Source organism: Arabidopsis lyrata (genome assembly GCF_000004255.2).
Source record: "Arabidopsis lyrata subsp. lyrata unplaced genomic scaffold ARALYscaffold_6, whole genome shotgun sequence".
NCBI lineage: Eukaryota > Viridiplantae > Streptophyta > Magnoliopsida > Brassicales > Brassicaceae > Arabidopsis > Arabidopsis lyrata.
Genome location: NW_003302550.1, coordinates 1,138,934 through 1,158,128, shown reverse-complemented (window position 1 = coordinate 1,158,128; position 19,195 = coordinate 1,138,934). Strand labels below are relative to the sequence as shown.

The 19,195-nt window shown below is 34.7% G+C and overlaps 4 protein-coding genes, 1 long non-coding RNA gene and 1 other non-coding gene across 8 annotated transcripts in view; 4 read left to right on the top strand and 2 right to left on the bottom strand.

The window, feature by feature from the left end:
• The first annotated feature begins 2,402 nt into the window (after nucleotides 1-2,402).
• LOC9309179 (serine/threonine-protein kinase CTR1) lies at nucleotides 2,403-7,921 on the top strand. 3 transcript variants are annotated; one of them, XR_002331471.1, is made up of 16 exons: nucleotides 2,403-3,244; nucleotides 3,593-3,894; nucleotides 3,995-4,136; nucleotides 4,356-4,459; nucleotides 4,596-4,801; nucleotides 5,160-5,432; nucleotides 5,611-5,651; nucleotides 5,920-5,988; nucleotides 6,073-6,173; nucleotides 6,261-6,345; nucleotides 6,451-6,549; nucleotides 6,785-6,853; nucleotides 6,968-7,099; nucleotides 7,212-7,306; nucleotides 7,386-7,567; nucleotides 7,708-7,921. XR_002331471.1 is itself a non-coding variant. In XM_021023461.1 (15 exons), exons 1-15 carry the CDS (start codon nucleotides 2,597-2,599, stop codon nucleotides 7,480-7,482), a joined length of 2,463 nt encoding a protein of 820 aa, XP_020879120.1. In that variant the 5' UTR covers nucleotides 2,412-2,596; the 3' UTR covers nucleotides 7,483-7,875. The 3 variants fall into 3 exon arrangements, 1 of the variants encoding a protein (XP_020879120.1); XR_002331472.1 differs by having other exon boundaries at nucleotides 2,412-3,244; nucleotides 7,677-7,917; XM_021023461.1 differs by having other exon boundaries at nucleotides 2,412-3,244; nucleotides 7,386-7,875.
• A 147-nt stretch (nucleotides 7,922-8,068) lies between these two features.
• On the top strand, nucleotides 8,069-10,653 carry LOC9307125 (heat stress transcription factor A-3). Its single transcript, XM_002873064.2, has 2 exons — nucleotides 8,069-9,081; nucleotides 9,619-10,653. The coding sequence occupies exons 1-2, from the start codon at nucleotides 8,749-8,751 to the stop codon at nucleotides 10,525-10,527; spliced, it is 1,242 nt and encodes a 413-aa protein (XP_002873110.1). The 5' UTR covers nucleotides 8,069-8,748; the 3' UTR covers nucleotides 10,528-10,653.
• LOC110227802 lies at nucleotides 10,617-11,509 on the bottom strand. Its single transcript, XR_002331473.1, has 2 exons — nucleotides 11,466-11,509; nucleotides 10,617-11,136 (listed from the first exon to the last, which is right to left on the bottom strand). It is a non-coding gene; the product is annotated as an uncharacterized LOC110227802 (long non-coding RNA).
• Nucleotides 11,510-12,116: 607 nt separating this feature from the next.
• On the bottom strand, nucleotides 12,117-13,358 carry LOC9309178 (putative phytosulfokines 6). The gene is made up of 3 exons (XM_002871008.2): nucleotides 13,136-13,358; nucleotides 12,516-12,583; nucleotides 12,117-12,399 (listed from the first exon to the last, which is right to left on the bottom strand). The coding sequence occupies exons 1-3, from the start codon at nucleotides 13,239-13,241 to the stop codon at nucleotides 12,289-12,291; spliced, it is 285 nt and encodes a 94-aa protein (XP_002871054.1). The 5' UTR covers nucleotides 13,242-13,358; the 3' UTR covers nucleotides 12,117-12,288.
• A 1,534-nt stretch (nucleotides 13,359-14,892) lies between these two features.
• On the top strand, nucleotides 14,893-14,973 carry TRNAL-AAG. The gene has a single exon. It is a non-coding gene; the product is annotated as a tRNA-Leu (tRNA).
• A 2,568-nt stretch (nucleotides 14,974-17,541) lies between these two features.
• Nucleotides 17,542-19,195, top strand: part of LOC9307124 (PAN domain-containing protein At5g03700) — a 2,211-nt gene continuing 557 nt past the window's right edge. Inside the window, 1 exon segment of the mRNA XM_021023462.1 lies at nucleotides 17,542-19,195. This exon segment is cut by the window's right edge and continues 557 nt beyond it. Coding sequence (XP_020879121.1) covers nucleotides 18,300-19,195 — 896 coding nt within the window. The 5' untranslated portion in view covers nucleotides 17,542-18,299.

Sequence of the window (19,195 nt, the reverse complement as noted above, 5' to 3'; positions counted from 1 at the left end):
GATGAACCTTAGCGGATCAAATGATATAAACATGCAATATTTAAATATTTATTTATTGTCCAAGCTGCGTTGATAACTTGATAGATAAATTAATGACAGCTCCTTGACTATCCGGAAGAATCTGAAAATCTTTAGGGATAGAAGAATTTGATCTTGACTACTGACCTTAGTATTAGTAATAATAGAATTTTATGTTAATAGATAAAAAGGAACCTTTCCTCTCCCCAGCCATTTCGGATGTGAAAGTGCCTTTCTCTCTATAAGAACGGTGTTAACATATTGTAATTTTCAATAATCTTTAGTTGTTAGCCACGATTCACTATTTTACATATTTGTAATTTTTAATAAAATATTATTATTATTAGTGTATAGTCCACTTCAAACTTGAAAGTTCGCTATAGAGATGATGAAACAACATTTTATTTTCTATCAAACAACATTAATGGTTTTTTCTGGGCCGTGTTAAAGGTGATGTCTCTAAGATCAAAGATTTATGAAGTTGAGTTTAGAGAATAATTTCTTTCTTATACAAGTAGTATCGTATTAAGATTTTAAACATGCACTTTCTCGTCGATTTATCTAAGTATGTACTCTTATTTATTTATACAAACAACATTTTTATGAAGTAAAATCAAAAGTAACTAGTTTTAACTTTAAAGTACAAGATAAATTTTGTATGGTTGTGAAAAAAATAACTAGATAGGCTAAAATAACATGAAGGAATTAAGAATAATAACACGAAACATAATGAGTAAGTAGTTCATTTATAACACACAAACAAACATAACTAAATTCAAATAAAAAGAATGGATAAGCAGAAAAGAAAACGAAACATCTTGTTCATATATACGAAATCGTCTAAAAATACCATATTTGAAAAGACAAAAAAAGAAGAAGAAGATATTTGTTTGTTTGTCAACTTAAAGAAACGATAAAAAGAAAAGAAGAGAAGATGCATGCATGGTATAGAAGTCACAGTCAGAAGAAATAATGTTTGAATAGACAAAGGAACATAAAGACACTAGCCCATCCGTTTTTGGATACATGAATACATATCAACATCTTACATCCCCCTCAAACACGAATACATTCCTTCACTTCCATTTTTTTTATAAAAGACTATCATATATTATCAACTTTATAGGGCGTGTCTTTAGTCAAGTGTAAGTTCATTTGACTCCGCCTTTTCCACCGGAGTTCGATTCCACTAAGTCGTGTTACTCTGCGTAGTAGAGATTGACTATGTATCAGATTTTGTCGATAAAAAGATGTTAAAGAAAAAATATATATTATGAACTTTATAATGTTGAATAATTATGGACGTTTATAAAGGCTTTTAATGTTGAATTTTTAGACTACCTCAAGCTCAAGGTGAATGAAACTCGGAACCAATGTTACGGATTCAGATTGGTGTAAGATCAATTCCATAGGTTGAAATATTTGGAATTTATGGGCAACATGCATGGTTTAGTCTTTTACACGTGGGCATGTTCGTATTTTAGCTTTGCGTTTCCTCTTTCAATAGGATTACTATCACTATTTGGTTTACTTTATTCTTTATCTTCCAATTTCAGTTGCCATTTCACCAAAACATTTTTTTTTTGTCAGTAGCATTCATCGATCACAGATTAATTGTTTAAACAGAAGATTTTGTTTAGGTAATTTTGACTCCCCTTTTTGCAGCAAATAATAATATGTAAAGTAAAAAAAAATCACTTGTATATATATAACAAATTCATCAATAATATATATCTTATGCGGATTTGAATTCAGATAATAACATAGCGATAATATTTGCATAAAATATTAGAATAAATATCATGGTCGACTACGAAAATAAGGACAAATAGTTAATTATAGGATTTTGTGCAAAAAAAACTTTCAAACTTGTCAATTTAATTTTGCAATTTTACCTTCCACTTCCAAAAAATGCAGAACAATCATATGAAGTCTAAAATAATAGGCAATATAGTCCTTATGTATATATTTTAAACGTTTTCACGATCACATACATTTGATTTTTAAAATTATAAAGGTAGAATTGCGCTCGTCGTCTTGAGGGTTTCGATTTGATATTTTATTAATCATAATTTTAAAAAATTGACAATAACGAAAAAGGGTTAAATTACCTATTATTTTGGATTTTATAGGATTATTCTGTATTTTTTAATGATAGAGGGTAAAATTGCAAAAATTGGCGACTCTGATAATTCTTTTGCACAAAACTCTTAATTATTCATTCAGAAAACTAAATTGGAGAATTGTTTTGACAAAAAAATAAAAAATCTCAAAAGTTCCAAAAAAGGGGGGACAAAAGAGGAATATAACGAAATTATCAACAGAAACGCACCGAGTAAGTTTCACAGTTTCTTTCATCTGATAACCCAAAAAAATAAAATTCCAATTCCATTAGAGAGAGAGAGAGAATTTTTTTTTTTAAAGTAAGAAACAAAAAGAAAATGAAAAACTAGAGAGAGAAACAAGTGGCTAGCTAGCTCGCCGAACTTCTTCAACAATGGCGGTTTCCTAGGGTTTGATGCTTATAGTTATATGATCGGGAAACTCTCTCATCTAGATCGCGAAAACTCTCTCTTCCATGGAAATGCCCGGTAGAAGATCTAATTACACTTTGCTTAGTCAATTCTCTGAAGATCAGGTCTCAGTTTCCGTCACCGGAGCTCCTCCGCCGCACTATGATTCCTTGTCAAGCGAAAACAGGAGCAACAATAACAGCGGGAACAACGGGAAAACTAAGACGGAGAGAGGCGGATTTGATTGGGATCCTAGCGGCGGTGGTGGTGGTGATCATAGGTTGAGTAATCAACCGAATCGGGTAGGGAATAATATGTATGCTTCGTCTCTTGGCTTGCAGAGACAATCGAGTGGGAGTAGTTTCGGTGAGAGCTCTTTGTCTGGGGATTATTATATGCCTACGCTTTCTGCGGCGGCTAACGAGATCGAATCTGTTGGATTTCCTCAAGACGATGGGTTTAGGCTTGGATTTGGTGGTGGTGGAGGAGATTTGAGGATACAGATGGCGGGGGAATCGGCTGGAGGGTCTTCATCCGGGAAGAGCTGGGCGCAGCAGACGGAGGAGAGTTATCAGCTCCAGCTTGCATTGGCGTTACGGCTTTCGTCGGAGGCTACTTGTGCCGACGATCCGAACTTTCTGGATCCTGTACCGGACGAGTCTGCTTTACGGACTTCGCCAAGTTCAGCCGAAACCGTTTCACATCGATTCTGGGTACTGGTTTGCTTACCTTTTGTTCATTCCTGTTAAGCTCTGGTTATATAGATTTGGTACTCTTGTTTCCGAAGTTTCAGTTAGATCTCCTTACCAAAAGGAATTAGTATAGAGATCTAGAAATATTAGAATTCTTTAGTTTTAGATGTTATGGGTGTTAAGACTATCGGATGCTTCAGGAGGTGTTTGAAGGGTTAGAGTCTGAGATTATCAATGTCTGCTTGAGATGAGTTGCTAATATTTTCTGTGTTGAGACTGATTGAGAAAGAGAAATAAATCTATTAGTAGCAGATGAGATATGTTGTTTAGATACATTGCAGAGTATGATTGTGTTGTGTGCTGCATCAGGTTAATGGCTGCTTATCGTACTATGATAAAGTTCCTGATGGGTTTTATATGATGAATGGTCTGGATCCATATATTTGGACCTTATGCATCGATCTGCATGAAAGTGGCCGCATCCCTTCAATTGAATCATTAAGAGCTGTTGATTCTGGTGTTGATTCTTCGCTTGAAGCGATCATAGTTGATAGGCGTAGTGATCCAGCCTTCAAAGAACTTCACAATAGAGTCCACGACATATCTTGTAGCTGCATTACCACAAAAGAGGTTGTTGATCAGCTGGCAAAGCTTATCTGCAATCGTATGGGGTTTGTACTCACACAATCCTTACAATCTTTTGAAGTTTTTTTTTATATCTTCCTGTGATTTCTGACATCGCTTGGTAATCGTTAATTCTCGCCTCCTCAGGGGTCCAGTTATCATGGGGGAAGATGAGTTGGTTCCCATGTGGAAGGAGTGCATTGATGGTCTAAAAGAAATCTTCAAAGTGGTGGTTCCCATAGGTAGCCTCTCTGTTGGACTCTGCAGACATCGAGCTTTACTCTTCAAAGTGAGATCCCAATTTTGATGCTATTCCCATGACATTTAAGACGTGTCTTTTGAAATGATCATAAAAATTATTCCGCTTCATCCATTTGTTTGTATTGTAATACATGTGAAGAAAGTTGATTGCGAAAAGTGGTGTTATTGGCTAGAAAAAAATAGGTTACTGGTAGTTAAATAATTCAAAGAAAAATAAGAGTTTATAGCTGCCATTTGGTGCATGCAGGTGCTGGCTGACATAATTGATTTACCCTGTCGAATTGCAAAGGGATGCAAATATTGTAATAGAGACGATGCCGCATCATGCCTTGTCAGGTTTGGGCTTGATAGGTATGATACAAGTGGTTGCAAAAGGGCCTTTATTTTTCCTATTTGCTTTGCTTTTTGTTTCTGTAGAAACAATTATAGCGCCAAATGTTTTACAAAATATTAGGTTGATGACGTGGAAAGTTTGTTTTGGTTTCAGGGAGTACCTGGTTGATTTAGTAGGGAAGCCAGGTCACTTATGGGAGCCTGATTCCTTGCTAAATGGGCCTTCATCTATCTCAATTTCTTCACCTTTACGGTTTCCACGACCCAAGCCAGTTGAACCCGCAGTCGATTTTAGGTTACTAGCCAAACAATATTTCTCCGACAGCCAGTCTCTTAATCTTGTTTTCGATCCTGCATCAGGTATTCCCATAGACTAAACCTGAATAATATGTTAACTTTTTGCATGCTGCTTACATCTCTTTTGCATTTCCCCTAAAAGTGGAATCTCCTATCATTTTGGGTATTTCTTGATCATGTCTTCAATATATGAAGGGTTAGTAGTCTTAGAATGATTCTGTTTGTTTTCTTGTCTCTTTTCAATATAATGGTTTTTGGCTGTTGATGTGTATGTGTGTGTGTTGGTGGGTGCTTTGCCTAGTGATATTTATGGTTAAACTTGTTAGACTGCTGTTCATGCATATGAATTCTAGTGCATTTATGTGCAAGACTTGTCTTCTGAACTCTGATTTCTTATATCTGCTTGTTTGAATGGTTGTAGATGATATGGGATTCTCAATGTTTCATAGGCAATATGATAATCCGGGTGGAGAGAATGACGCATCGGCAGAAAATGGTGGGTCTTTGCCACCAAGTGCTAATATGCCTCCACAGAACATGATGCGTGCATCAAATCAAGTAGAAGCAGTACCTATGAATGCCCCACCAACCAATCAGCCAGTTCCGAACAGGGCAAATAGGGAACTTGGACTTGATGGTGATGATATGGACATCCCGTGGTGTGATCTTAATATAAAAGAGAAGATTGGAGCAGGTAATAATTTTACGGAAAAATAAATGATTTGGTCTAAAACGCAAAGAACTGTGAAATTCTTGAGTTAGTGGTTTTGCTTTGGACTCTGTTCTCGAACAAAATAAGGAAAAAAGTGCTGCCCATTTTGAGATTACATTCTTCTCTGTTACCGCTCTAATTTGAGCTACTGCTCTTTCAGGTTCCTTTGGCACTGTCCACCGTGCTGAGTGGCATGGCTCGGTAAGAACTTTTTTGTCAGAATTTTAAACAGCTGACTTTTTTTGCACTAAAAATTTGGTTGTGAGTTTTGGATCTGTTTGGTGTTAAAAAGGCAAAATTATTATATCTTTGACTCCGTTCTGTCATAAATTAAACATGGACAAAAAGTGTCCCAAATTAGATACTTGTCTGTATATCATAAATTTGTCTTCCTGTTTGAAGTTTCCAATGCCATCACGAGAAGAATTCTGATTTTGATTATTGCAGTAATATTCTCTATCAATTTCAGGATGTTGCTGTGAAAATTCTGATGGAGCAAGACTTCCATGCTGAGCGCGTCAATGAGTTCTTAAGAGAGGTGCACAACCAAAAATTTGCTCTTGATTTTGATAATGGACTTAGCGTATTGATAATGCCTTCCTTGATCTTGATTCGCTGTCAGGTTGCAATAATGAAACGCCTTCGCCACCCTAACATTGTTCTCTTCATGGGTGCGGTCACTCAACCTCCAAATTTGTCAATAGTGACAGAATATTTGTCAAGGTAACTACCTGGATTTTGAAGGTTTTATGTATTCAGTGTAGACTTTTAGCCTATAATGACGCTAATACCATGCTTTCTTTCAAACAGAGGTAGTTTATACAGACTTTTGCATAAAAGTGGAGCAAGGGAGCAATTAGATGAGAGACGTCGCCTGAGTATGGCTTATGATGTGGTATGTTTGATTTCCTTTCTTGACATGTATGGGTGCGTATTAAGTTGATTGCTTCTGATCTTGGTGTTTGTTCACATAGAATTTCTTTCCATTTATCTGTTGCAGGCTAAGGGAATGAATTATCTTCACAATCGCAATCCTCCAATTGTGCATAGAGATCTAAAATCTCCAAACTTGTTGGTTGACAAAAAATATACAGTCAAGGTTTGAATCTAAATCAGTAGTTGTTGTGTCCAGTGTCTTGATTTTGATATATTAGTATATATCATTCCTCTTGAGACCAGCTTACATATATATAATTTAATACTAAATCATCTTGGGGACATTGCAAAAAGACGTTAATCTACTGAAACTTAAAAAAGCAGCAGTCTCAAGCTGTCGTCTTAAAAACCATCAAAACATTCTATATCTAACTCTTCAATTTGTCTTGAAATTTCAGGTTTGTGATTTTGGTCTCTCGCGATTGAAGGCCAGCACGTTTCTTTCATCGAAGTCAGCAGCTGGAACCGTAAGTTCAGTTTGTTTATAGCTAAAACAAGCTGAACAACTTAACTTTCTTCTAGGTCCTACATAATTATTTTTTCCAGTGGAAGTTAAATAATAACTGACTTTGATATATCAGCCCGAGTGGATGGCACCAGAAGTCCTGCGAGATGAGCCATCTAATGAAAAGTCAGATGTGTACAGCTTTGGGGTCATCTTGTGGGAGCTTGCTACATTGCAACAACCATGGGGTAACTTAAATCCGGCTCAGGTACTTTCCACTCCAAAACATCTTGATAATAATAATCTTATACTGCATTAGAAAGTCTCGCTCTACATTTCATAACATGCTATATGATCATACAAAAAAAAATGCAATATAGGTTGTAGCTGCGGTTGGTTTCAAGTGTAAACGGCTTGAGATCCCGCGGAATCTGAATCCTCAGGTTGCAGCCATAATCGAGGGTTGTTGGACCAAGTACGTTAAGATTTTTCTTTCTCTTTTTCTGAATTCTCCTTGAATAGGCGTCATGTTTATGCATATGTTTCATTGCCAGTGAGCCATGGAAGCGTCCATCGTTTGCAACTATAATGGACTTGTTAAGACCATTGATCAAATCGGCAGTTCCTCCACCCAACCGCTCGGATTTGTAAAATCCCAAACAAATCCTCATGCACATATACTCTCAGCATTCTTTTGCTGCCCAGGAGGGAGACACTAGTTAAGATAGCTGTTAAGGTACATTCCTCATGAGCTATCAATCATATCCTAAAGAATCGCTTGGTTCTTATACATGTATTCTTTTGCGATCTTTGTCTACTGTTTTGGTCCCTTTTTAATGTTGCAGATTGTTAAAATGTACATGACTATTGTGACAGGAAGGAAAAAAAAATGTAGTAACGGAAACAGTGTGGGAGATAATCTATCTATCTAGTCCCAAAGGGTAAGCAATATTTTGTTGTTATATCTTGTAGTAATGCACTTAAATCTATTTTTAATTACTACCTTGTTGTACATTTATACCGCTAAATTAGTTACTAAGCAAAGCTACTGTCAAGGGTTTTGCAAACTCAATATGATTCATTGGATACACATATTTGTTCACTGTGGAATTATCCATGCGATTAGTCTGGACTTAAACTAGTAACCAAGGCTCGTAAAATGAAGCAGCAGGCAAAGTGAAACACTCGTGTCGTAATTAGAGAGTTCAAAATATCTCAAATCGTTAAACAAACGCATGGGGACTGAAAATATCTAAGATAGTCAACTATTTTTTCCCTTCGCCTCTAAGTAACTTTGACCTCCCACTCTTGAAAACGACTTTACCTGTTTTTTTAATTAATAAAAAAAAAAAGACCACTAAAATCGTTTGATGGATTGGTAACCAATAGGATTGCGTAAATCAAAATAATAGGAGTACTGTAACACAATATTAAAGTCTGAAAAAGGAAACACGAAAAGCGAATCTGTGATTTGCGAGTGAGGGCCCAAACTAGAAAGCTGACCTGGCAAACGCGCTAAATCACTACTTTCCCCTTTCAGATATCTAAAGATCACGTGGGACCCACCAGCCTTCACCACTTTCTCTCCTTCACCAAAAATCACAGAGACCTCTTAATAAGCGAAGCTGCAAGGAAACAACTTTCAATTTCAATGTCGGTTGTAAAATTCTTTGTTACCAAAACGGACGAATCAATGGAAGATGACGACGAAAAAGATGAATCCACGGTGGCGGGAACTGACCCACCCATTTCCACCGCCTCTCTATTCCCCAGATTTTTTTTGAATATCTGACTACAGTTTGTCGGTTACTTCCTTCCCTAAACCTTTATAAACGCTAAACCTCTCATCTTCCCTTAACACCTTTTCTTAATTACCAATTCCTCTCTCACTAAACCGTTAATTTTATACTATTTCAAATGAGCCCAAAAAAAGATGCTGTTTCTAAACCAACTCCAATCTCAGTACCCGTTTCGACCCGACCCGGGTCTCTCTACGTCGACACTGACATGGGTTTCTCTGGGTCACCACTTCCCATGCCACTAGACATCTTACAAGGGAATCCAATTCCACCTTTTTTATCCAAGACTTTCGATTTGGTTGATGACCCGACTCTTGACCCGGTCATCTCTTGGGGACTCACTGGAGCTAGCTTCGTTGTTTGGGATCCTCTAGAGTTCGCCAGAATCATACTTCCACGGAATTTCAAACACAACAATTTCTCCAGCTTCGTCAGACAGCTTAACACTTATGTAATCATCTCTTGCTCTGTTTCTGTTTTCTAGATAGACTCATCATTCTTCTTCACTTCTTCTTCTTTCTTTCAGTTTTTGTTTTTTCTGTAATCTTTTTGATGACCAATAACATTTTGTATAGATTCTTGAAACTGTTTTTTGATAACTTGTAAGAAAATACCTGTAATTTTCTTTTGGGATTTGTTTAATCTCTTTGTCATGTAACACTGAATTTTGTATCTATGAAATTTTGGCCTCGTTTGAATCTTATAATAACTTCTCATGTGAAATAAGCTTGTGTAATCTTGTATAATTATGGTTTCGTTTGAATGGAGAACTTTGGTTTATGAAGTTTTGTTATTTTCACACAATGTTAACTTCTGTCCGGTTTAAGACATTACTCACATGTTCTTCACGCTTCAAAGGTAGAATGTTTCTGATATCTTGAGATATTTGGTCTACAATCTACTGGTTTGATCTTGTTTTGATGTAAATGTGTTTACTTACTTGTTCTTGAGCTTTTTTGAGTTTTTTGTGGGGTTGGAATGTTTCCAGGGATTTCGAAAGATTGATACTGACAAGTGGGAATTTGCTAACGAGGCTTTCCTTAGAGGCAAGAAGCATCTTCTGAAGAACATTCATCGTCGTCGATCACCACAATCCAACCAAACTTGCTGCAGTAGCACCAGCCAAAGCCAAGGGTCACCTACTGAGGTTGGAGGAGAGATTGAGAAGCTGAGGAAAGAGCGGCGTGCGTTGATGGAGGAAATGGTTGAGCTTCAGCAGCAAAGCAGAGGCACAGCTCGACATGTGGACACTGTGAACCAGAGACTGAAAGCTGCAGAGCAACGTCAGAAGCAATTGCTCTCTTTCTTGGCTAAGTTGTTTCAGAACCCGGGTTTCTTGGAACGCCTGAAGAACCTCAAAGGAAGAGAAAAAGGAGGAGCTCTTGGATTGGAAAAGGCGAGAAAGAAGTTCATCAAGCACCAGCAGCCTCAAGATTCTCCAACAGGAGGGGAGATGGTGAAGTATGAAGCTGATGATTGGGAGAGATTGCTAATGTATGACGAAGAGACTGAGACCACTCCACTCTCTAGCCACCAAGGGATGACTTCAAGCATAGGAGGAACCGATCCGAAAGGCAAGAACTTGATGAATCCATCAGAAGAAGAGATGATCAAACCAGATTACTTGATGTCCTTCCCATCTCCTGAAGGACTTATTAAACAAGAAGAGACGACATGGAGTATGGGTTTCGATACTACAATACCGAGTTTCAGCAACACCGATGTATGGGGAAACACAATGGACTATAATGATGTCTCAGAGTTTGGTCATGTTGCAGAAACAACAAGTGATGGTTTGCCTGATGTCTGCTGGGAACAATTTGCTGCAGGAATCACAGAGACTGGATTCAATTGGCCAACTGGCGATGATGATAATAAGCCAATGGATGATCCTTAAGATCTTTCATATAGTTTAGAACAAAAACCCGTTTATTATCGGGTGAACTATTAATTCATTATTCATTTTGAATGCACTCTTATACATATATAATAATAATGAGTTTGATTGTGCCTTTCTTATTCACAGAATCCAGGGTCTAATAACATTGATTTTGAAGGATATATAACACAAAACTATGCTTTTGTCTGTGAATCTTCTGGTTTTATCTACTGGAGTAAGGTGCATGGATGATACCTTCTCACTGTTCTTCGAAGGCCTTTTCATGCGTATATACCGGTTGTGCTGGACTGTGTTTCAACATCTAAATAAACTAAGTAATAAATGTGTCTTTTTTATTTTTTTGAATTTAATGTTAAATTATATTTAAAAGAAAAATATCGTTTTTACAACTAGTACAACGTTTTGCCGAGAAAAAATCTGAAAACTGTTTTCAAGAATTTAAATAGTACAAAGATCTTCAAGTTTGAGCCCGAGCTTGCAGCCACACTTGAAAAGCCATGTCGTATCGTCGATCTCCCATCCTCCGAATAGTTGTGAGTTGATTGCGGATTTGTTTATCAATCCATCCTATTATGTTTGTTGAATAAATGTGTCTCAGGGAAGGCACTGGACATATTACAAATATCAGTTTAAGTATGGGCCTTCTTTGCTACCAAATCCAACAAGGTACTACTTTTTCGGTCTTGTTTTTTTTTTTAAAAATTTGTTTAGGTAAATTAAAACTAAAACTAATTAGTTTGAAATCTTCACTAAAACATTTAACTAAATAAAACTTTTTATTTTTTAAAAAATAATAATGATTTTCACTAAAATTTAAAACAAATTCAACACTTAAACTTTAAGAAATTAATGTTTTTAACCAAAACCATGTTAATTTCACTATTACTTTTTAAAAATGATTTTAAGTGTTAAATTTAAAAACGTCGAAAACTAACCGCGCCTAGGCATCCCGTCCTTAGTTGGTCCGTAAGCTTTGGTGTTCGAAGTTTGGCATGTTTTCACGTAATATAGATTTAGCACTTAAACTCATTTTTGAAAAATAATAATGATTTTCACTAAAATTTAAAATAAATTCAACAATTAAACTTTAAAAAAATAATGCTTTTAACCAAAACTATGTTAATGTTACTATTACTTTTTTAAAATTAGTTTAAGTGTTAAATTTTAAAAACGTCGAAAACTAACCGCGCATAGGCATCCTGTCCTTAGTTGGTCCGTAAGCTTTAGTGTTCGAAGTTCGGCATGTTTTCACGTAATATAGATTTAACACTTAAATTTATTTTTAAAAAATAATAATGATTTTCACTAAAATTTAAAATAAATTTAACACTTAATTTTTAAGAAAATAATGCTTTTAACCAAAATCATGTTAATTTCACTATTACTTTTTAAAAATTAGTTTAAGTGTTAATTTTTGAGAACGTCGAAAACTAACCGCGTCTAAGCATCATGTCCTTAGTTGGTCCGTAAGCTTTGGTGTTCGAAGTTCGGCATGTTTTCACGTGATATAGATTTAACACTTAAACTCATTTTTAAAAATTAATAATGATTTTCACTAAAATTTAAAACAAATTTAACAGTTAAACTTTTTTTAAAAAAATATTTTTATTTTGGGTTTTGCATTTTAGTGTGTTGCTACAATACAATTCATTCTTTTATAGGTTTGGATTATTCATATTTTTTGTAAACTAAAGTTTAATTTTAGCTTCACATAATAATTATAATAATGATGGTAAATAAATATAAAGGTGGAGGTAATCAAGGCTTGTTGTGGCTTTGAGTGTAAATGTAATCCAAGTGAGATTCAGTGATCATTCTTCTCTTCATACACTCTTCATCCATCTCCTCACACTTCTCTTCTCCCATCAGCTTGAACCACACAATTCAGGAAAAAAAAAAAAAAAAAAGAAATGTAATTTTATTTGTTAAGAATAATTGCAGTAAGAAAATGGATAAACTATAAGATAGGTGAAAGTGTATTTTACATATGAAAATTCTTGGGCCATCTCAGAAGTAGCCGAAGGCCAATTATCATTCTTGTTTCCTTTATCTTCTACAAAAATGTGAAAACTTGGTGAGAGGTAAATATTCCAGTTCAAAAAGAAGAATATAGAATTAGAGAACTATTATCTCTTCTTTTTTTCACCATTGAGGATACATAACCAAAAATGGTTCTCGTCACACTCTATGTAATCCCAAGGTTCCTACACTACAAGTGACTGGAACCTAACATTTCATGCTAAGATTTGAATCATGGGTCATTGAAATGCTTTACATTAAATTTGAGACTATGTATGATTAATTAATAACATAGTTTTCACAAATAAGATTTGTGGTTAGATATTTTTTTATCGAATTTAAAGAAGTTCCACGAATCACAATAAGATCTTTGAAAATTGTCAATATCTAAATGATCCACAAGAGATTTATGTTATAAAGAAAACTGTGATCCTTTAAAAGATAACAATCTTTCAAAAATTCCTCAATTTATATATTTATACCAAAAGTCATAATTAAATTTGTAAATTCATATATAGATATAATACATATACATGCATGATGCATGGGTTATACATATATAAGGTTTATATGAGAGTATATATACCTTCGTTATCCCCTTGCAAAGGACGTTGAGCTGTACTAATTAGCTCAGAGAACTGAAGAAGAAGAACAACAAAGAGGAGGACCATAATCCCAAGTTTCTTCTCCATTAATTTTTTTTTTTTTTTGGTTCAGAGTCTTCTTGAGGGATACAAACATGAAGAAGAAGAAGTCAAAAGTTTAAATATACGTCTAGATCTCTCACATTGTCGGTTACATTTACGTTAATGCCCATCTTTTAGTGGGTTGTGGAGTGGATCCCATTATATAAAAACCCTTCATGTAGCGATAAAGAGTCAGTAACTTCATCAACCAGACAAAACAACTAGAAGACAACCACTTCCACTTATAACACTTATTTACTTGAGAGTTCATTTGTATAAACATTTGGTATATACTCTATTTATGAGTTTTCTCCTGTATTTACCGGAAAATGAGACGAAACAACTAGATAAATAGTAAATACAACCACGTGTCACAATTTTTTACTCACCTCTTCCCAAAAGAAATACTATGTTTTTGAGTATTATGAACTACTAATTATACACATTGATTTCTTAATTAGTCCTGCTTTTAACATAATAGTTTTTCGGTTGACACAACACAATGGCAATATCCCACCCACGAGAAAAAAGATTCCTCTTCGTTGGTTGTGTAATGTAATGACAAAAGCAAAACGTACGCATTCTCTTTTGACGTTACACCATATTACTACTCTATTATTCATGTCTCTACTTCCTTTAATTGTTTCCTATTGTTTATTATTTAAAATGTAAATTTTCTTTTCTTTTCAAAGATCAGATCACATTCACATATATAACAGTTTCAAGTGTGCTTCTTTGTTCAATCCAAATATCTCCCGTATATTCCAATTTATAACAGCTTGTTCTGCTCTAATACCAAGTGAGGTAAAAGTATAACGTACGATGAGAATATAATCTGAAGTATATACATGAATCGCTTTTTATCGTCGATGACAAACACTTCTTTAATTGTCTGAAAAACATTTTGATAAAACTGTAAAGATGTGTGGACTACTATTTACAAAAAGAGCCATGAATCCCCAAATCTCTTAGAAAATTTTGTCCGATGGTTAATGATACGTTAAAACTTAACAGGGAGTCGCATCATTTAGGGATTTGTATCAATCTTTGACTAATTCGTTTTTTTGTTGTGTGACAATGAATATAGAAAGAGAAGGGATTATCACGACTCACGACTCACGAGTCTACTTTGATTAATTGACGGGAGTCATTATCATATACTATTTTTGCTATAAGCCGACACACTCGAGAAATTAAGAAAAGTTTTGAAAATTATGTATCGTTTTTGTGTTAGATAAGAATTGTACTGTGTCCATTCAATTGTGATGAAGAAGAGACAAGAAAAGAGACCCTCAAGACTTTCATTTGATTTTGGTGGTAGTCCTTGTCATTAATGCTTTAATAATTGATATCTAGGTTTTGTAAAAAAAAAAAATTTTTTGAATATCCGGAAGTGCAAGCCCGAATGCCCTACATCTCCCAAAGGCGGGACCTACACCAGGTTTTGTAAATTCGGTCTAATCTGATTTTTAGATTTGGCTTTTGCTTATTATTCTGTCCATCTTTTATCCTATAAACACACAAGTGAAGACTGCGTAGTACAACCAACCCTTTGTTTCTTTTTCCTCAGACTCATGGAGTCATGACAAATTCATTGTTGTTATTTGTAGTTATTGTTATCTTTTATATATATAATACTAAATCATAAGAACAAAAAGTTGATATGGCCGAGTTGGTCTAAGGCGCCAGATTAAGGTTCTGGTCCGAAAGGGCGTGGGTTCAAATCCCACTGTCAACATCTTTTTTTTGATTTTTTCTTCATCTTACATGGGCTATTTAGTTTCGGCCCATTGAATACATATACTTGCAAGTGAATGAATCTAGCAGGCCATATTATAATGAATTAATAAAATTAGCAGTGTCTCTAAAGGCCCAAGTTGACATAAAACATATCACTGCAAATATCCGAAATCGGAAAATATAACACCAAATGAATCATCATCTTTTAGATGCCATAGTCGGATGTTAAACTTACTAAGAGTCTAAGATAATTGATGAATGTGAATCATGTGATTTGTTTGGTATGGATTGATTAGTCGATCGATCCTATTAGTATTCTTTTCTCTTAAAGTAAGTTGGAAATGTCAACACATTTTCCAATCAATTACTTAGAAAAAAGTAGTATAACTCCTTATTTAAAATTTGAAGTTAGTCATAGTCGCAGCGTAGGCCTTAGGCAACAAACAACTTCAAATGGAAAATTAGTATAGTTGATTCCAACCAATTGTCTATCTTTACCAAAACAAATAATCATATATTTCTTTTAATTTAGTTTTTGTCAGTAGAAATGTAAACTATATTTTTCCTTTCAAACAAGTCTTGGCTTTGACAATTGCACAAAAAGGTCCATTCATTTCTGTCGACCAGATTCGTGTTTCGATTTCATCGACTATTTATAAAATAAATACTATTATTAATGGAAATGGTGTTATGCTTATTCATAGATCGGGTCATCTTTTCATTAGTTTTCTTTGTGGTTCAGCGTAGATCATTTTACCAAAAATGTAATTTTTAATTAGGTGTAAACTTTGTCTTCATTTCACTACTCTTTTTTTTTTTAATTCCTAATAGAGGTGGAATTTGTTGGATTTTTTTTAATAATCAGAGAAGTTTTTACAAACTGACTTATTATAGACTAGTTTCCCAATTCAAAAAAAGAAATGTTTTTTTGGCTATGTTAGAAGTAAATAGTGGCTAAAAATAGTTTGTGTGGAACTTGCATGTTTATATGATATTTAATTCAAGGGTTTTACCTTATAAAAGCTTAAATAGTGATGGGGATTAATTTAAGTGATACAGTAATGGGAACAATCATATATATGAATTTTATATCAGTAATAAACTATATTTGACTTTGCTAATTACAATTCAGTAGTCTAGAACCTTGAACATAAAAAACAGTTAAATATAATTTATGGTAAGAAAGGTGAAAAGATGGATTCTAAAGCTGTACTGAACACAAAGAGTACACAAACATTTTCGTACACAAATGATAAAACAAAAACTTATCTAAAAACAAAATAATTTTCCGCGTACACAAAAATCCATCAAATCTAGATAGAACGATTAGGTTTGGTAAGAAAATTTGGATTCTTTAGAGGGAAAACGAAGGGAACAAAAGAGTTGTTGTATGGTTGAACTTAAATGATGTCAACACAAACAAATAAATAAACAATCAAACAAATCATAGATTAATAATATCAAGAAATAAAGTAAGTCAAAATCCGAATTGGTGAGACTTTCTATATTAGTTACGATACATTCATACATATCCCCCCGCCGGTTAGTCAGCCCCTCACATTAATGTTCCTTTTACAAAGTCAACCCATGTGACTTGATAATAACCCTAAACCCATCATTGTGAAATAAATTATTTTGAACTTTTCTTGGATATCAGTCGAAAAATATGCAATCATCCAAAACGACATAAAATATCAACCAATCGATATTATCAGATAGGACTATTTCGGATATCGTCTTGGCTTACTTGGAATATAAACAGTTTTGACGTTGATTCGTTCAAATGTTTTATTTGTGTACAATAACATGCAATTTCATTATTAAAAAAATGATACAAACTTATACATCAGCTCATGGGTATTCGTATAGCAATACCATGCATGTCACCATCGTCCCTGAAGTTTTTGGCGGTGTAAAATGTAAATAAGATTGCAAGTTGTATCTAGAGAGATTCAATGACCTGACAGAAACAAATGGAGTTGGAGTCTTTTGACCCTTTAGATTTGGTACGACTTCTTTCCTAACTTCATTTTACATATATATTATAACTCCATTTCATTTTTTAACACCTAATCTTTTTAAATTTCTTCTTTCAATTTGTAAAGATTTACGGAAAGGTGTGTCTGGCTCGATTGCATTAGGAGCCTAATGCCTTAATAATATATTAATATATAAATTAAATGTATATAGTTTTTTTTTCTAGAAGCTATTAGTATGCCAAACCGTTTTTTTATTATTAAGAAATAATTTTTTTTGTTTGTTTTACTAATCACTTTAATTAATTCGGATCTTAGTCCTATTTTTCCTTCTAAACTATGTGATTTAATAAATGTTGCCTATTTTCTATTCTGCATATAATCTTACTTGATGTATAACAACTTTTGAGAGATATTTGCAAACATACTGAACAAATTGGGAGATCCTGAGAATTTGCATCTCCCACGTACACGCTCTCAAAACCAGTCAAATTCAAAATTTGTTGTTTTGAAATAGATACTTGCAATTCATATACGTTAAATCTTCAGTTTTTTAACATGCGAATCAGATCTCATTAGCACAACCTTATTTTATGCTTTATATGTTCTTAACACGAGAATTAGAATTAGAATCAAGTGGTTTGTGCTTGAACAAAGTACTGACTAGAACTTTTTTTCTTCTTAAGAGTTTTCTACAACCCTCGGAGACATGATTGACTGTAGATCATTTTAAATAAAGTCTTCACTATAGTAAATTCGATTTCATTATATATGTCTATATTATAAGAGTATGCACACTTGTAAAAACATAAGGATACTGTGATCTCACATTTACATATTTAGATGCATACATGATACATCAATGTATGTATACACATATAATGACACTGACACATGCTTAGTTCGTGCAATAATTTGTCTTTACTCAGTAATTTATGTATAAATAATTTGGTTTAGCGCATTATATACAACTGGTCCATTTGCGAGTTGCGAGTAATGGTTAATGGTTGATATGATAACAATTTATCCCACCAGAAAACCATATCTTTATCAAATCGCGACTTCAAATATTTAATATCAGTCCCACGACATCGACGCCGTTTAATATTGTTTTATTTGTTCCTTTTTTTTTTCCTTTCAAATTAACATATTCTAGTACCGGCAAAACATATTTTAATATATTATGCTTCTTTCTACACATATATAATAGACACTCAAGTTTATGATGCAATGGAGTCTCTCTGCATGAAAGAATAATTAAAAAAAAAAAAAAAAACATCACAATCTCTTTCCATTTCTGAGAGCTAAAAACCCTCTCTCTCTTTCTCTTTGATTCGAGTTTCCAAAAATGGAAGGTTTGTGTTTAAACTCTTTCACTCGTTTTTTACTTTTTTTGTTCGTTTTCTTGGTTTTTTCTCATAAATGGCAACGAGCCAACGCAAGCGAACCGGTTTTGGAGCTAGTAAAAGGCTTTGAAGCTAAACCGGACTCGTCCATCGACTCGTTCCAGCCTCTCCTCACTGACCCAAACGGTAACTTTTCATTCGGGTTCTTACGGGTAAACGGGTCACGTCTCTCTCTCGCCGTAACCCACCCGAATTTAACGGAGCCACTCTGGGTTTTCGACCCGACCCGTTCAGCTAGCTGGTCTCATAAAACGAAACTCTTCTTCAATGGCAGCCTCGTGATTTCCGACCATTCTTCGAGGTTAGAATGGTCAACTCATACTAACGGAGACCGACTAATCCTCCGTAACGACTCAAATCTCCAAGTGGTTAAAACGTCGTCCTTCGTCGAGTGGGAGAGTTTTGATTTTCCCGGAAATACCCTTGTCGAGAACCAGAATTTCACATCTGCCATGGCTTTGGTTTCACCCAACGGTTTATATTCGATGCGGTTAGGTAGCGATTTCATCGGTTTATATGCTAAGGTCAGCGAAGATTCTCAACAGTTTTACTGGAAACACAGTGCTCTTCAAGCTAAAGCCAAAGTCAAAGACGGAGCCGGTCCAATTCTCGCTCGGATTAACCCGAATGGTTATCTTGGTATGTACCAAACCGGTAACATACCAATCGATGTTGAAGCGTTCAATAGTTTTCAAAGACCGGTCAACGGTTTACTAATTCTCCGATTAGAATCCGACGGGAATCTCCGGGGATATCTCTGGGATGGATCTCACTGGGCATTGAATTACGAAGCAATTCGTGAAACTTGCGATCTACCAAACCCGTGTGGTCCGTATAG

Excerpts from the sequence above, each read along its gene's own strand:
- LOC9309179 (XM_021023461.1), top strand. The coding sequence starts at position 2,597 with ATGGAAATGCCCGGTAGAAGATCTAATTACACTTTGCTTAGTCAATTC. Across the intron at positions 6,174-6,260 it reads GTGACAGAATATTTGTCAAG|AGGTAGTTTATACAGACTTT; the intron begins GTAACTACCTGG and ends TCTTTCAAACAG. Across the intron at positions 7,307-7,385 it reads ATCGAGGGTTGTTGGACCAA|TGAGCCATGGAAGCGTCCAT; the intron begins GTACGTTAAGAT and ends TTTCATTGCCAG.
- LOC9307125 (XM_002873064.2), top strand. The coding sequence starts at position 8,749 with ATGAGCCCAAAAAAAGATGCTGTTTCTAAACCAACTCCAATCTCAGTA. Across the intron at positions 9,082-9,618 it reads TCAGACAGCTTAACACTTAT|GGATTTCGAAAGATTGATAC; the intron begins GTAATCATCTCT and ends GAATGTTTCCAG.
- LOC9309178 (XM_002871008.2), bottom strand. The coding sequence starts at position 13,241 with ATGGAGAAGAAACTTGGGATTATGGTCCTCCTCTTTGTTGTTCTTCTT. Across the intron at positions 12,584-13,135 it reads TTTGCAAGGGGATAACGAAG|AAGATAAAGGAAACAAGAAT; the intron begins GTATATATACTC and ends ACATTTTTGTAG. Across the intron at positions 12,400-12,515 it reads TGGCCCAAGAATTTTCATAT|CTGATGGGAGAAGAGAAGTG; the intron begins GTAAAATACACT and ends GTGTGGTTCAAG.